The sequence below is a fragment of the Gymnogyps californianus genome, chromosome 1 (genome assembly GCF_018139145.2).
Source record: "Gymnogyps californianus isolate 813 chromosome 1, ASM1813914v2, whole genome shotgun sequence".
In the NCBI taxonomy this organism is placed as follows: Eukaryota; Metazoa; Chordata; class Aves; order Accipitriformes; family Cathartidae; genus Gymnogyps; species Gymnogyps californianus.
Window position 1 is genome coordinate 180,961,645 of NC_059471.1, and position 18,657 is coordinate 180,980,301.

Genomic DNA, 18,657 nt, shown 5'->3' on the forward strand with positions numbered 1-18,657 from the left:
CCAAACAAGCCTTGCAGCTTCTGGCTTTAAAGCAAGAACTAGAGGACCTGAGGACCTCTGACCCACATTCCAAAATGGACCTTAAAAACGTACTTCGCTCCCTTGCAGGCAGCTTAATGACCTGCAGATTTTCAGTACAGGCCATACCTGATGTGAGCTTCAGAGCCATATCTGACATCAGCTTCAGAGCCTCACCTTCAACCAGATTAAAACGGTTGTACATTTTGACGTGAAACATGATGGTGTTTCATTTGCACAAGGCACCATCCCATTGATTTGGCGTATTTTTGAGGGGGGAGGTGGAGTGGGGAGGAGGAAGAATTCCTCCTCTGTTGTATTCAAAGCAGCCTCAGCAGCAATACTTTCAATATTCAACCTCTATACTTCAGTGTCCAGCACTGCTATCGCTAGGTGTAATAGTTGTTTCACACTGTTACTCCAAGTACCACATTTTTTAATCTACACCCTAAGAAATGTTAAGTCTAAAGTACTTGCAAAACTATGAATCGTTTTCTAGAAAGACCTGAAACAAACTGATCACCCTTTGGAGAGCTGTGTGTGCAATGACTGATCATCTCTATTGTTGGCATTCCCAGGGGTCACAGAGGGGTTCAGCTGCATTGTACCAGGGCAGCACCGAAAAGAAAGGCCGTCACAGCCAGCTGATTGTGCAATCTAGGAAACCAACCTGTGGCTGCCAGTAATTAAGCATCCAATTAAATGGGGCCTGAGTTTCGAGTTGATGGCAGGTTTGGGAATTTGTTTGTAGTTTCTTTCTAAATAATAAAACTGCCTTAAACTGCAGTCTCTAGGGGTCTAGAAAACTTTCTGACAATTTCTCAAATTTTGTAAAAATTTTGACAGGAAAAATTGGAGAATTTGGACAAAATTCAAATAGTTCAACTGTTTTCCACTCTTCGTTTTGAAAGCATACAGTTCAAGCCTTTGTTTGAAATGTTTCCTTTCCAATATCAATTTATGTTAAAAAATCTGAGGGGTATACAACCTGCCCCAGTTCAATACATTGAAAAAACCAAAATCTTTTATTTCTGCTTGCCAACTTAAAGCAAACTTTCCTGGACACACAAGTCCCCAGACTTGTTTCCTTATACAGGTTTGGTCCCCAAATAAAAAATCCTATTGTTCTCACAGTTCTAGCTGTGGCCACCCCAGCCTCTAGGACTAACTTTAGCCTCCTCTATTTGAACATTTTACCTCCTTCTACAGTAAGAATGTATAGCAAAGGCTATACATCCATCCAAGTATATAAACTGGGTGAGCAGGGCAATTTTATTTGCAGCTTTGTACTAGTATATCTTTCTGCTGTCCCTGTGTTTAACAATCTACTTTCCTATCCCTATCCCATGAGACTATTTTTCTTATTTTTTAATTCACTGATCTTTATTAGATCATTTAAATATTTGCATGGGCTTCAGTAAGTATCAGTTCATTTCCTGAGAGCCTAGCAGTCTTCACTCTTGCTTTGAATGTTTTTTAAATACCTGCTATCACTGCTGTAACTCTCTAATTCCCCATCATTCATTAGTTTTAAAACAGACTTGCACAAATAAACCATAACATTGAACTAATGAGATATGGGTGGGAAGTTTCTGTAAATACAGCCTGAATTAAAGGTAGAATGTCTGCATAACTTAGGTAATCTTATTCTTTACATTGCACTGAAGATAACACTGAATGCCCTTCGTTTATTCATCTTTATGAATTTGAAGAACACTCTGCCTTATTCTTTCAGCTTCTTTAACAGAGCACCTTTATGATTTTAAATATTAAGTAACACACTCCTATCCAAATGCTAAAGCAGAACTGCAGGCTGTAATACATTTGATTACTTAGGCGTTTTAATGTTATTGTCCACCTCCATCTGTGCAAGGTTTAAGCCTGGCACTGGCCAATACAGTTTATGAAAATTTCAAAAAATATGCAAGAACTATTGGCAGAGGAATGAAAGAAATATACTGTTACTGCTCGTACAAATTATGAGAAACTCATTAAAGCTCAATCACTTGTGGATAAGTAAAAACATTCTCAGAGGCAAAGTGCCAGTGGAAATCTCATGAGTTTCAGCTTCTGAAGTTTCCCAATAACCCCCTTCACTGTGGAAAGGAGGGTAGAGAGGGGAGGGATGGACAGAGTCTCTGAATGGTCCACCCCTTTCTTGATCTGATGAAGGAAGATCAGATCACCTTAAGGCCAAGGGCATTTAGATGAAGGTTTGTGTCCTCACTCCCACCCAGACACAGTCAAGTTGCCTTGCCATTCTGGGTGCCATACTAGCAGGCACCCTAAGTGAGTGACGACATGGGTCTCAAACTTGGACTTGTGCATAGTCTTCACAGGAGGTGGGGAAGTGGTCAGGTACTCACTCCCTCCTCCACAGAAACAGGAGCCCAGGAGGGGGCAGGTCCCACCGGGGAGTCTCACTGGTGGGTTACATGTTCTGGCCAGGAGTAGGTCCTTTGGGCACAGACCTTCCTTGTGTGAGAAAGCAAAGGGGAACATGAAAACTTATGTTAATGTATCATTAAAGAAATTACTTTTACAGAGACTAGAGCAAGGGAGTTAAGATTACAGTTCTGCTATGTACATTTCTCTGGGTTTTTAGGAGTGGGACTTACTTTTTATATGGTCTATACTGTGATGCCTGGAACCAAAGGAGTGAAAGCAGCTGCTGGCATAGCTTTCAACATCATGCTGTTCTTCAACAGTAAAATGCAGCCCTGTTTAATCATACTGCCACAATGACACAGATCCGGGTACGCCCGAGATATGCCATCATTGTGGGGCAAGGGGAGAGTCTCAGACAGGCAGATAGTAAAGAAAATAGAACGATTTAAAAAGAGAGCTCCTATAATTCTCTTCTTCAGCAAAGCCAGTTAACTGGGTAAGCGATGGCCAACGTAACTTCAGTTTGCCACAGTTTAACGCTAATACTAACTCATGACCTGAAGTCCAGCTCTGACAGTACTCTTTCAATCAGGGATTTCTTACTATCCTTGAAAGCAGGGAGGGGTGAAATTTCAGTGAAATGCTGTATCTTCCCCTCTTGCCTTTTAAACTTGTTTCCAGAGCCCTAATGACCTCAACACAGTATTTTATGCAGCAGATTTTTTATTCGCAAGCACATTTTTCCACCACTCTTCAACCTAAATATGTCTTAATCAGTTTCCAGATATTCTATCAGTGCTGACAATTGACATTCCAAATCCCACCCCTCTGCGAAGCTATATTCCTGGGACTCCGTTTAAATCCCTTAGAGTGTGTGGCAGGGGAAAAAAAAAAAAATCACTGACTCAAGGGGAGATAATAGTATGGAAGTGAGTATATGAGCACTTTCAAAAACCATAAATCTTACGGGTAAACACTTTTTTAATGAGAATATAAACAGGGGAATTCTGTTTTCATGACCACCTCCTTGAAAAGTAAGAGGGAGAAACAGAACGCTTCTGTTTCTGAATTTTAATGTTTTAAAAATACACCTTTCAGTTTTCGCATCTGCATTTATTGTGTCAGGTGTCCTTAACTTGGTGAGAATGGTTAACACAGACTAAAAGACTTTGACTTTCTAAAAGCTCAAGAATAGCGACATAAAATCAGCAAAATCTCTGCCTACTAAGCTTTTGGAAAATTTCACATGCTTTCTGAAACATGCCAAAGACCCGCTTAATATTTGGGCCCTGACTGAAGCTAAATTTAATATGTTTACAACATTTTTGATTCACTCTCATTACCCTTAGGCCATCTCTCTTTCAGTTACATATTTCTCTTCCTGCCTATGAATGGATGAACAGTGGTGAATGATCTATTTACAAAACACATTTTGTCAGCTTTTTCACATCTTACAATTCTTACTCATAATTCAAGAGAAAGAGAAGAAAATTGCTGCAGTTCTCTGGGGTAACGATAACTGGAGACACATAAGCAGATTTGGGTTTTTTGAACAACGGTAAGAAAACAAAAGGAAAATGAAAATGCATACAAGGAGAAACAACTTAAATAATCGCAGGGAAACTTGTCCTTTCCATAAATATGCTGCACCCAAGCTCTGTGTACAGGTGGTTTACTGACACCCAGCAGAAGAACTTGAGAGTAATTGTGTAGCTCTCCTCTTAAATATATGAATTTTTACCACTACGCCTCCACAGCAGCAGCTGTGGAAAGTGACTTGGGGATCACACCCACTTATCCCCAGCTCTCTGCACATCCATTCCAGATGGAGATAATCTCTCCCAACTTTAACCATCAAAGTTACATGCCTAACTCTAAAGTTGATGGGCACTCAAAAGGGTGATTCAGTGTACCCCCAGACAGACTTCTCCAGCAGAAGGGATGAACCCCTCTGAGGATGCTTATCTCTTCCAACTGACTCTGGATGAAGCTCAGAGGGCTATGTTAAGGGAGATGATAGTTACAGTTAGATAAGATGATCCCACTCCCCCTGATATGGTAATAGCTTGTATAAAATATCCCTCCAAATGAAATGCTACCATTTCTCCACAGACACACAGGGATTGTGTGAAAGCTAGACACAGAGATAACCTGAAAAGGATATTATGCAAATAATCAAAGCACCTCTGTTGCTACAGCTAGTAAAGAAGAGCAAAGACTAGTGCTAAATTAGATGTTCCATGGTTTATTCAGAACAACCAAACACTGAGACTATGGATTTTGTGCTCTTGATAGGCATGCTGTTTGGAGAAGGGTATACAGATCTAAGATTGTTCAGACACCTGGACCATGGCTGATGAAAAGGCTAGGACCACTTACTCTTTAAAGAACAATAGGCAGGCATGACAATGGTATACCAAACAACAGAGAATGGTAATTCAGCCCCCAATGGAAAACAAGGTTGCTAAGACTCCTTATCAGATCACACAGGTATGCAATTCTTTCCTTGCAGAAATACTTTCAGCCCTTGTAACTTAATTCACTGTTGTCTGGCTTAAGACCTGATCGTGCTGTCCTTACTCGCATAAAACTCAGTGCAAATTGTGTCTGACTTAAACTGGCAGCATTAGACCTCATTGGTGTTTTGACTTAGGACTTAATCCTAAGCAGATGGGTGTTCACGTGTACAGTGGCAGTTGCAGTGGTATGACACAAACTTGTCTACCATTACATCTTAAAGGCTGTGGTTGCCACTAAATTAAGTCAACAAAAGACAAATTAATGTTCTTTGCTTCATACTCAGATCAACACTGTAAAGATTTTGATGGTGATCACTGAACATTCCAGTTTGATTAAAAGCATCTTGCATTTTTCCCTTTACTTTTAGTACTACAAAACCTGAAATCAGTTTTGATAAGAGACTAAAATGTGAAATAGTAAAAGCTGACAGATCTTTCATATGGTTTCTTACTGGTCATAAATTTACAGCACTACATCAATGAAAGAAAAACATGGAATTTTAATCTTTATTGAATCTTCTGTCATTAAGAATTATCACTTGGCTAGTTTGTACAGTCTAGTGACGTGAAACAGGTCATTTTTTTCAAATAACAGATTTCCTCCAGTTTCAACTAATACTGTATGACATCATTCTCATCAGCTTGTACAGAAAAGATGTTAAGGGTTTTTTTCTCTTTGACAAATCCAGAGGGAAGAAACAAAACCAGCTTGCACCTCATTCTTATTCAAATTCATAACCCCATAAACCATGCTAATAAAAACAGAAGATGTGCAATGTTGGACAACATGTACTCAGCCACAAAAGATACTGTGCTTAATGAGACATTGCCTAAAACCAAAACAGGAAAATGCACTTTATGGTAGTGAGAAAATAATGAGAAATCCCAGAGGCTGATGAGGCTGGCAGTGTGGTGCTTGTCCCAATGGTTTTACACAGCTCTACATTTCCTCTGGGCTCAATTCAGGGCACAGCAGTGCCAAGCACCTCCAGATTGTCACAACTGAAATGATGCTATTGCTGTCTTAAGTTGTTGCTGTTCTTATTGAAGCTGTGGACTCCTCCCAGAGTGGGAAGGGAAAGCCAGGGCAGCTGAAGGAAAGCATCCTAAGCAATTCTTGAATAGGGAGTTGGGTTAGGTTAGGTTAGGTTTGGTTTGATTTGGTTTTACTGTGAAACTGGAAAGCCAACACGAAGCAGCTGCTAGACTCTGTGGATGAAAAAGTGGGAACACTCCTCAGCTGAGGAGCCACATTTTTCATCATCTTCCTCTGATTCAGTAGGGCATCACATGAACAGAACTTCCCTCCTCCACAAGAAGCCAAGTAGGAACTGGATTTTAGTATCTCACAGAGGCCACCTTGTGAGATAATCTCACTAATCTTGCCACCTTGCACTCTGCTCTCTCCTCCTTTGACCTTGTCTGTTTTCAAAGAGGCAGAATAAAAAGCGCTATGAGGAACAAGGGATGCCTTTTCATAGGACCATCGATGCAGTGGTCCACCCAAAGAAGGGTCTAGGAACTACTGAGTCAGCATTTGATTTCCCAGCACAGCCTTAGTCACTGCCTAAATCAAGAAAGGGCCCCAACCCAAGCTCCTCAGCTGCTTGGCCTCCAGCCAAATAAAAGATGAAAAATTTTGTTAGTCACCAGAAAAGAGAGCAAGAGGAATTTTCAGGTGAGTGGGAATGAATAAAAAGGGAATGGAAGTACTTAAGATCCTTTTGTGAACTTTCCTGAAGGGTGGAGACCTGCAGTGGAGACTCAACATGGACTTCTAGAATAAGCAAGGAGTTTACTGATTCAGAGTAAATTCAGGCATATTGGGAGGGAGATACAGCTTTAAAAGAGACTACTTTTTAAGGAGGGAAAAACAATTTGTCTTGAGAATGCATCAGATTGTACCAAATACACTACATATTAACAAATATCTTATTAGGATCTCTTCAGTATTCACAGGGCACTGTCTTTCTGATTTCACTTCCTTTTCCCTTCAAAATCGGTATTATTTCCACCACTATGTTAAGTATCATTCACATTTGCAAATACAAGTGGGTTTTTTTCAGAAATTAATGCATGGGTGAATGATCCTATGATAAACAGGTAAAAACCTGCTTTCTTAGACCCATATCACTGATAGGAATATTAGTCTTCAAGAGCTTTTGGAAGCTTTGTATTCTATAAGTATTTTCTGTCCTATATGCCTAAGCCCTCAGATCATATTTACATGTCATTTAAACTCCACTATTATTACATATTAGACTTTAACAAACAAATTCAGGCCTTTATCTATAGGCACAGTCATGCATTCTGCTGCAGAAATCATGTAGTTCAATTAGGTAAGAGATTCTGGCCCTGGGAAGACCATTTGCATGAATTGTATTTCTTCTGCACAGAACTGAGATCCCCTTGACACAAATTTTGTGGTATGGGAGACTGTGTAGGCAGAGTGAAAAACTCTGATTCAGTTGAATACATTTACCGTGCTGCCTTTTATATTGCTTTCCAGAGACTCTCTCTAACAGAACTTCATTTGCTCAGTCTAAAAGGAAACATTTTGTAAAGGCCACCCATGATTTGATTTATGGTGGACCTAAGAGTTGATCTCAACTGAGAAAGTGTTTCCACTGCACTAGGTCTTGGACATGCTCAATAGCAAGAGACAGCTCTTTCCCTGAAAAGCCTTGCAATGTAAACAAACCAGACATACAATGGGCAGGAGGAAAAAGGCATAGGGAAAAAGTACTTTGCCCAAGGTCACAGAGCTGTCAGACATGCTGGGACAGGGTACAGAATCAGCAGATGCCCATACAACATTAAAAATATGAAGCAGCCATCCAAATTATGTCCAAACGTGCCCATCCCATCTACCTATATACACCCAGATGGATGACGATAGTTTCTGCACCAGAAGATAGTAGAGACGTGAAGTGTTCTTGTATCCTACAGAATTCTTGTTTCCTGGCACCACACAGTGAACTAAACAGTGTCCCTCCTGTGTTGCCATTCTTCAAAACCTCTGCAGAAGTATGTACATGATGCACAATGCCGTAACGCTCCACTTACAAATGAATTATAGTTCAGCTTCCAAATTACAAAGCAGACAGGCAATTTTTTCCCCCCATTTCATGGTTTAAATGAATAGAGTACTAATAAAGCAATGAAACAATACAACTGACTTGAGCTGTACATGGTGTGGGTAAGTTGCATTTGAGCTATATAACCATCTCAATGAGCCACAGCTGTGACCAGAAACCTCCCTGCTTGTCCATTCTTGTGGCTTCTCTTGCACATACTCCATTTTTGGCCAATTAAATAGGACCATGGCAAAGTTAATTATCACAGTTAGTCTGTAATAGGGTTAATTTGACTGAATGAATTTTCATTTAAAAGGAACAGAAAAACTCTTTATGACGTTTGTAAGTGTAGGATAATTCAAGAGTATCACCAAAAATCTTCTACTTTGTCCACTGAACAAGACTGCAATGCAAGTAGCTCTTGAAAAGTAATTAGGTAGCCTTGCTCAGTAAAAAACTGCACAATGATTAACAGGTCTAAGCAAGAATCACAACATTTTTGTATTTAAGAAATCCAGCCCTCCAGAACAGTAAAGATGTTATGCTGCTGAATGTTGCTAACTTGAAAGAGCAATTTGCTGACTAACGATAGACTGACTCCCCAATAGACCAAACCTATCTGAAGCAGCTATACTTATGATGAATCAAAAATCCTCAGCCAATCTACTTTATAGTTTATAATTTAACTGAGTACCACAGTTTCCAATTCCATGTAATAAAACCATGATTTATATATTATTCATGTCTTCTCAGACTACTTCGGCCAAATTGTTTCTTAAAGACAGCCTTTTTTAGCTATTTACAGTGAAATAAAAAATAGAAAAGATTGTCTTTAGTACTTAGAAAGAAGGGTAAAAAATTTCTCCTAAATAAATCTGATGAATTTGCTTACATTAATGATAATAAAATGGAAAACCTAGATCTAAATATTTTCATTACAGGACCAATTTAAACACATTGCAAAATCCTGCTCAGCAAGATCCTCAGAGCAAGGCAAGAAAGAAGCAGCAATGATTATTAAAGTATATGTAAGACAAAAATAGAAAATTGTATTTGTCTTTGTTGATATTATATTCCTGGCTCCACGAGCAAGGCCCTTTAATGCACAGTTCTTACCACATGCCGACAGGCAGTGCTTCGTGCGGGAGCAGCACAGTGAGCATGTCTGCTAGCTCACAAGGGCAGAGCATCTTTAAGTAGCTGCCCTGTTAATGAGAACACAAACAGGATTTTTTGGAGGTAGGAATATATTATCCAAAAACCCCCGCAAAATAGAAATTACACAAATTATTCACACAGAAAGTTTTAAGGCTGTTGTGAGTCCGACCAAGGCTGCTGGCCTCCATTGGTAGACTCATGGATCTAGCTTATGGAACTGAACAGGCTTCCTATTAAAATACTTTGACAACTGAGAAGAATCATGCCAATGATAGCAAGGAATAGCCCAGCTCAGATAGAAATAAGATGAACAGAGAAAGTGGGAGGAAAAGACATCTGCAACTGCAAAGCCAGTATTAGAATTTGGAAAGTTATACATTTGGAGTTCTCTGGCAGCTGACTGCCTTCTTCAAAAATCCTAGATGAGCAAGCTTGCCTGCATGGTTACGACATTTTTAATCAGCCCTCCACAAATTAAAACATTTTTCTATATGTTGAAATAATTTGACCAACTTTTGCCATCCTTTACAAGAGATATAAGAGCAGGGCGACGGTCGGTTACTGCAGATCAGCGCTGTTACAAGCACATAGTTCACTGGGATGTACCAGTGAAATGTCCCAGCCATCTATACTCCAAGTCACATTGCAGTATGGCCCTGAAAACATTCAACAGATGGTTCAGCTTGCATCTGAATCTAAACGCTCATCTCGCTGCTGAACAAATATAACAGACGATGCTCTCCAACCATTGCATCCCTAACGATCTGCTCATAGAGTTGTTAATGCCAAGAACAAAATAGCATTGACAAGTAACGACAAGTAAGATAATCTGAGCTGCTGTTCTGTTTATGTAGTTGCTGTCTCCCACCGTCTCTCTGTGCCAGCTCATGCACCCTTTCAAGAATCCATACACTGGCGGTGGCCAGAGAGAAGGAAATAATTCCTCATAGTTGAAAGAGACTCTGGAGAGGTCATTTGCCTCATCCAAAAAGCTTTGGAGCATCCCTATTCTTCACTATCTCAGTTAATTTTGCCACTTTCCCCTGTTACAGACTCTGCAAGTAATCTTTTTATGCTTTTTAATCAAATACTCTGGTTGTAGGGTGACAGATGAATTTGTCAATATGATTTTATGAACACGAAATGTCTCTTCTCTCTATTTCTGAAACTACTCAGCCTTGCTAAGAAGAAATTAAGAATCGCTCTATCACAACCTGGATGAAGAAGCTGACATCAATAAAATTTAGGAATTGATTTGTTAATCTGTATTTAGATCTATGATCCAATCGGTCAATGGATGATATTACTAAGTACCCTGCTGCTTCAGGGACCTAAGGTTTCAGGCAATTTAAGTTTCTTTGGGGTTTCCCTAGTAGCAAGGGTCACTAAGAGACGCTCACTTTCAAGATGCCTTTTGGTTTTCATTTCTCTCTTACTCGGGCGAAGAGTTCCTTATGCTCTTAATAGTTGTACTGATGACTTTCATACAATGGGACTGATGACATGCTAGGGAAAATCAGGGCTGATAGCGAGAGTTTGGAAAGTCTATTGCTGAACATCTGGAAGTGTAGCCAAGAGGAATTTATGAGAGGAAAACATCTAACCACCCCCAACCTTATAATTTTCTTCAACTGTTCTCTAGCACCTATGCTGAATCATGTAGCCTAGCAAGTTAGTACATCATAGGGCCCACATTAAGGGAACGATACCAGTAAATACAAGAGGTGAGAAAGGAAAGGATGGGACCTTTGATGCGGATAGAGGGGTGGCAGCATTGTGCAGTGCTGAAGACATGCGGGTACACTCATTCTGGTGGAAAAAGCGATGTGCAGAGAGGAGAAATGACCTGCGGAGTCACTGGCTGACACTGTGAGTCCAGACAAGGCAGGCGAAGGAAATTCCAGGAACTGTCGGGGGCTCCTTGACTTGCTTTGTATTTGATTGCTGGGGCAGCAGGGATCCAACAAAAGCTTGTGTGTAGCTGTCCCTTAGGACAGCCTCTAGCTGCATGGGCAGCTATTATAGCTTAATTCCTGATACTAACTGGAATGTTTCCAAAGTATTGACACAAACAGTGATATAAAATCACATAGGTAATCTCTACATTTCATTTGATCTGTATAGAAGCAGGGAGACAGAAGAATGGGTTTTGGAGATGCATCTCTTTTTTTGAGAGAAGCGGGAAGCTGGCACAGCGAATGATGAAGAACACAGCTGAAGGCACTGTGTGCCCTTGGGCACTCCTCTCTCTTCTGCCAGTGCACAGATGCGTTTCTACAGCATGGTGCTTCCCCGACTGTCACTTTATTGCACCCTGCACTCTCTGACTTCCTCCATTCCACCGAGTGACACACATATAAAAGAGACTCCGCTGGAGGCCACGTGTTTTGTCCGGGGATTTGTCATTTCTTTCTAAACAGAACAAAACTCAAGTTTCTTCCCCTTCACGATTTCACTGCCAACACTATCACTTGAATATCACATGGCTCACCTCCCCAGTGACATGCAGGATACACCAAATGTTACAGGAGATGCCCCAAGAAGACTCCAGCCCTCCCGCTAGGCAGTAGGAAACTCACTGTTACCATTCTCTGGTGACCAGTGGGCATGCTGAGACAGTTGTCTGCATTTTCTATGCTTATTTTTCTATCACTAAAGTGGGATTAACAGTGTTCAGCAACAGCTTTTGAGACCTACAAATTCTTCCTGTTATGGAACAGCATCCTGAAGACCTATTTTTCTCTAAACTAAAAAAAATCTTTCATTAACTCATTATTCCAATATAATTCTTACATTCTTAAATTCTAAAATTTGCTAACCAAGCACATAGCACAATAAGCATTTTAGAAACTACCAAAATACTAATAATTAGAACAAAATTGTTTCAGCTGTGTTTTTTGTGGTTTACTTTGTTCCCTAACAAATTTTGAGAAAAAAAAAATATTTTTCTTACAAACTTTTTCGCTTTCAAGTACTTTTTTTGGAAAAAATCTATTTTCACTACCAGTGAAATTCATCATATTATGACAGGAAAGCAAAATTGTTTCATTTCATAAGATCTTCTAACAGCATGAAGCTAACCCCATGGTCTCTGAGACAGAAATTCTGCCAGCTATAGACTTATAAAGAATCAGCAGAGAAAAAGAAGTTTCTCAGATGGAACTGTTAGTCATGATATGAAGAATGTGTGTCCCCTACAGATGTTATAGCTATTTATATGATAAATCCCGATCATCACTATAGGAATTTTACAGCCTTCTTTTAAGTTAATGCTCAAGTTCAAATTAATCTTCTTTTGACAATGTTTGCCTAATATCTCAGTGTTGAACAACATTCCAAGGGTTACATTTACAGTGAGCCTACTGGGCACTTTTAAAGCTGTATTCCAGACTTTGTACTTGCTTCAGAAAGACTTCTTTTAATTCTTCAATGCTTCACAAATATTTCTAGGAAAGACAAGTACAGTAAGCATTGATAAATGCTTAACAAGGGCACATCTAGACTTGCAAGTTAACTGGAATTAACATTAGGGTTAATTTAGAGCACGCGACAGGTTGTAGAACAGCTCCCTGGAAGAAAATATTCATTCTAGAATAAAATTACCTCATTCTCACGTTCAACACTTGAACTGTTTTGAGTAACATGAGATAAATGAGAACAAAGCATGTTTGTTCCAGTTTGCGGGATCATTGGTTTACTCAGGAATCACAGTCTGGGGAATTCAAAACGAAATGAGGGATATGAAAATACCTTAAGGTGTCTCCAAGGAACTCAAGTTTGCATAAATATAGAGTCATTGGTGTCAAATGGCAGCAGCCCTTTTAAAACCAACGCTACATTTACACACTTCAAAGGCCCACATTATGCAGAACATGGTGCTACATAGGGCACTGCACCACCCCCATACCAGAGAAAGATTTTTTTATGAGGATGCCTCTCTGCTATCACCAACGCATCCTTCCACTCCCTGCCTACACCCTCCTGTTCACTCAGAGGCAGCAGGAGGTCTGGGCTTATTGTCTGGTTTTGGAAAGGGATGGCAAACTCTTTGGTGGGGAAACAAAAACAGTGATGTTTTATTTGGGTGATACGAGTTGACTTGATCTCAGTATCTCCACTTCTCTGCTCTCACATATTGGGAACAAAAGATAAACTCTAAGTGCTTGCACTATCTGACTATCAAGAAAAGCTTCTTGGTGGAAGAACTGAGTACTGTCCTTATAAAGGGAAGGCTGCTGTACTTTTCACAAAGGTTAGTGGTTTTTTCAGCCTTGGTGTTGCTGGCCATGACATGTGCTTTGAGGTTATGGAGTTTCTGTGATTTCTTTTTTCTTAAAATGCCATTTTAATTGTCTGCTTAATCTGTTTTTTCTACCATCTTTTAACATCTACCCTTGGTTGTTACCTGAAATCTGTGCTGAAAGAGGCAGCACTGACGAGACCGAGGTGTTAAGCCTCAGTAATTCTCAGTTCCAAGTACAGTATTTGGGGCAAAGAATAAAATGACACCAGGAGCCCAGGCTGGCTTGGCCAGCCGCACACATTGGCAATCCACAGTGGATCACCAGGTGAGGAGCCTTAAACACCTTGGGGGTGGCCAGGGTCCCATGACAGGAAAGCCTGAAACTATTCCAACCAAAGACTTCCCCAGGGATTTAGGAGATCACAAGCAGAAGATGAAAGTGAGGCTCTGCAGAAAAAGGAGGAATAAATCTAAGAAATTCCTCAGCCCCAGGCCTTCCCAAACTGTATCCCTGATGGTATACAAAGTACTTTGACGTTCATGGTACCTGCTGATGTTGGCACTCAGCAAAATAACATTAATCACCTGCTGCAGAGAATTCTGATGTGCATCCAGAGAATATTTAGGTGCAGCAAAAAAAGTGGAGACAGAGAAGATCTTGGGTCTTTTACTGCTCATTTACATTTATGTATTTTTTGTGTGGTCTCCTGTAAGTAGTCTTTACTTCCAAATCCTTTTGCAACCTCTGTGTGCTCTGTGCTCTTGGGGAGATAAAACTGCATCAGGCGTTCACAAGGCCAGAGCTCTGGCCTTGTAAGAATAATGCATAAGGAGTGCCTTCAGATGAGCAGGGCAGAGAGAGCAACTCTAGTCCTCTGGTCTTTGGGCAACCGGGCTTTCCAGCACCCCTGTGTGAGAAATAAGAGACAAACTGTGCCCAGAACATGGACCTAAGCTCAAGGAAAGCAAGCCTGTGGAGCCCACACAGATGAAGAGGAGACATTTAAAAGCTCATGCTCACCCTGCAGAGTCCAATCACAGAGGCCTGGTGACACCTACCGAGCAGGCGTTCGCCATAGCTGCGATGAGAGTGCCAAACTTTTATCCCTCCTCTGTGCTCCCTAAGAAATACCATCCCCCTGCCTTCACTGCCAAGGGGAGCAGCATGCAGAATAGTGCACCTAACAGGAGAGCTGCTTCAAAAGAGAGAGTCAGAAAACTGTTTGTAGCTTAATCCACCAAGCAAATCGAAGTTCTGCAGAGAGCATTTTCCCCTCAACAGAAAAGTGAGACATTTGACATTCTGCTCCACACCCTAGTTTTGGTGACTTTACTAAAAGAAAAGGGGTAATGGCAGACAATGTGTGAAGCTATCCCCCCATGTAAAACTGTTTTGTCAAGATCCAAGAAGCAATCTTAGCAGAGTTCATTCAAGCAATATTTAAAGCAAGTAACCTCAAACTCACAGACTAAAATCATAATAGAAGCAAGATGACTCAAGTATACAAGATGTAGGAATTGGCTATATAAATGTTTCCTGCTGTAGATTTCACTCCCATATAGTTCCAAAGATAAAATCTAGTGTGGAAAGAAAAAGCAACGCAATACCTCACATTTCAAACCCAAATCATGTTGTAACTGGGATAAAAGGAAACATGGTATTTCATAAATACTCTGATTAATATATTGTAAAATTTGTATCATTATAAGCAATTATAATCATTGCATTAAGCAAACCATATAGAAGATAACATTGGCCTAAATACAAAATTGCCATAATATCAGGTTTTCTGCTTAAAACAGTCTTTTTCATCTTAACAAAAAATGTATTTTGAATGACCTTTTCAGGCAATGGACATTTCAGCTAGTTTCAGGACAACAGCCTATTCTTAATTTACTATTGTTTAACTTTAAGGAACACCCAGGAATAGTTAACTGAATAAATAATAGTCTGGTATTAGGATCTCTGTTATTTCCCCAACTGTTCCCCTGTTTGCTGTCCTGTGTTTTCTGTCTTGTTAGATACACATTAACCTGCTAGACTGACCTTCACTTCCCTCCCAATCCCTACAACACATTAAAATTCTTTAAAAAGACAACTTGAGAGAGACTGCCTTTTGGTAAACCTCCTAAAGTGAGCTCTACAGCCTGGTCTGGCATGCGTTGTGTACATGCATCTGTCACGAAAATTTGATGACAAATCATCTGTTTCCTGACAGATAGGCTGCACTGACTTCAAATTCCCATGAAAAGTCTTTGTCCACCAGGAAGAAAAACATTCTCCTTTAAAGCAGTGATCATTCTCAAACTTCACTTCAATCCTCCATTTGCTTTAGTCTGTATTATCATTTATTTGTACTATAATTTTTCTGGATCTATTAAAGCCTGTTGCAAGATACATCTTTCTGATCATCTTTTGGGAAAATGTAGAGAGACAGGAACAAATGAAAGGAATGAAAGCAAATGTTTCACAGTAATAATGCTGTTTTCAGAGGGTGAGAAATGAAGATCCTTTTTAAGACTGACCTACCCCAGTTTGTTTAAAACTAAACTGAACTTGAACTGATAAACTACTCTTTTGAGATTAACCTGAATAGTGTACATTCAGCAAAACACTGTAAATCTAAACATACCTGAATTGGAGTCAAACTTTGTTTCTGACCTGCAAAAGAAAATAAAAAGATCATAAGTTACAAGAACTGCTTTATGCCATAAAAGCCATTTGTCAGACTGATCCCCTCCAGCAAATACCGTCTTTAACAAGACTGTCTACCTCTGTACATTAATATTTAATGCATTCAAGGGCATTTGAACCCAAATAATAACTATTACCTTTAATATTTTGGGTTTTTTTACAATGTAGAGTTACAAAGAAGATATTTTAAAAGACAAATCACAAAATGAATGCAGAAAATAGAATATAAATTTAAAACAGGATTAAATTATGTGCTGTGAATCATGGCACACAGTTGTTCCTATGAAATAAATATTGTTTTCATTCATTTTCATTTTTGAAAAGTCATTAAGAGGATTTAATTTATTCATGAATGTTTCCAATCTATTTTTGAAGCAGATACCGTTTCATTAATGTCATATGTATTGTATCCAATGATCTGTACTTAATTGTACAACATCCTAGGAGGGTTTTGTTTGCGTGTGTCTTCAATTTACTCACTCTGCACATAGGAATAAGTGGTTTGATTTTCTTAAAAGTGGAAAGCGGGGGGTGGGAGAGAGGGATAGAGGAAGGGAGCCAGACCTAAATTTTAACTTGTTTTAAAGTCTTTGCAAAAAGACAATGATGTGTGCATTATGCACCATTAGCTTTGGTCGTGCACTGCAGATTTTTCTCTCTCTAACAAGTAGTGTTTTCTTCTAAGGGCTTAGCATTTAGCAAATGAACCCTATAACCTGTATATTTAATAAAAGGAAGAAAAAAATTAGCCCTTGTGGGAACATCATGTTTCAGATATAGGTTAATAATACTTGTAAATGTAGAAGCCTTTGAAGATCTCAGTTCAACTGTGGGAAAACTTAAGTTGGGTAATTACTCTCAAGATGCTGCTGATGTGCTGTCAAGCAGAATTAACCCTATGACTAGGCCTATCTACACAATCTGCTATAAGACAGCATTGTCTATATCGAGCTCTCAAACCAATTAACGGGCATGTTCCAATCAGATTTATATTGCCCACTAACAATCAGTTGTACACATGGTCATGGCTGTCACAGCAGGACACAAGGTCTGACCAGCAGGAGACCTGTTAAAGGATGTTACGTTGGCAGCAAAATGCATTTCCCCAGAAATTCTAAGGAGGAAGTACAATGTCAGATCCTTTTACATTGCATCAAGGAGGTGATGTATTTTGGGAAGTTACAGTCCTTTTTTCAAAAATAAATGACTGAAGCTCAAGAACTAATTGCAGATTTTCTTCTTTTATTTTATGAGCTTGTACATGCAGGTACGTGTAGATGTATTTTACACGTTCTCTCTATATTTTATATAATTGGCATTGTAATCCCGTACCAAAGATCTATGCTATAGCAAACAAATATCAAATCAATCATGATTTAAAAAATGAACAAGTTCACACTATTAGTTACAGTTGAAGACATCAGAAAGGAAACAACTCCCTTCTCCCTTCCTGCTCATTCTCCACCTTCCCCCAGTGCTCACAATCTTTTATGTCTTAAATATAACTCTCAGGTGGTAAAAAGATGGAAGGGGAAAAACGTAACTTATCTTCCTAATTGGTACTTATAAAATATCACCAGAAGTACTGAACAAAGAAAGTATGTTGCTGAGATGCCTTCACGAATACCACCACCAATAACTGTCCAGGGTACCAGCCCATGCTGCTGTTTGGCAGTGTATTTCGGTTGGTATTTACGCCCAGCGGGATAAAGTCCCCACCTTGTGAAAAGAGCATGCTGGTAACTGGGGGGAATTCCACTGAGTTCCAGGTAAAGCCACTTACTCAGTATTTTACTTACAATATTCTCCTCAAGCTGCAGTATATCTGTCTAGACTGTTCTCTCTTGCTCATCACTGTATCAGCAACACCTCACTACCTACATAGTCAGAGACAACGTACGAATCTCACCCTCAGCGTCTGTTTATCTGCACAATCAACTTCTTGCTGCCTAAGTTCTAGACAGGTGGTGTTAGTTGGTCAGACAAAGACCCTGATTCTCAGCCTGCATGGCTTGGCATGGACGTATGCACTGCACCTTGCAGCACCAACAAACTGACCCAGGGGCCAAGATGGCAGAGAGTACATGGGCAGGAGGGTCACCAGGGTCAGTGGGCACTGTAATGAGTACCAAAGCTCCAAACAGTCATAAATTACTGGACAACAAATCACAAAACTGATATGGGGTGATAAATGAGTAGAACTTTTTCTGGCAACAGCAGAATAGCTATGAAAGAAAACACAACATGGGAGGTAGCACAAGGAGCCATCGAGAGGAGGAGGGTCACCTACGTTATGGCCACCATGTCACCTTGGGAAAACAATGCAAAATTTAGGACACAGTATTACAGAAATTGTTAGAGATCTTAGAAAGGAACAGAAAAAAGGGAGGAAAATAATGAAGCATCTTTGGCATTGCAAATAAGCAACAAGTAGCAGATGTGAGAGAAGCACTCCGCAAGAACACAAAGTCATCTTGACTGCCTGAAGGAATGACAAAGCTTCCAGCAATTTCAATGGAACCAGCACTTTTCCCCTAGATCTTACAGTATTTACATCCT

At 39.8% G+C, this 18,657-nt stretch overlaps 1 protein-coding gene across 1 annotated transcript in view; it reads right to left on the reverse strand.

Moving 5' to 3' along the window:
* Positions 1-18,657, reverse strand: part of MSRB3 (methionine sulfoxide reductase B3) — an 89,601-nt gene that overhangs the window by 25,684 nt on the left and 45,260 nt on the right. Inside the window, 1 exon segment of the mRNA XM_050914640.1 lies at positions 16,037-16,065. Coding sequence (XP_050770597.1) covers positions 16,037-16,065 — 29 coding nt within the window.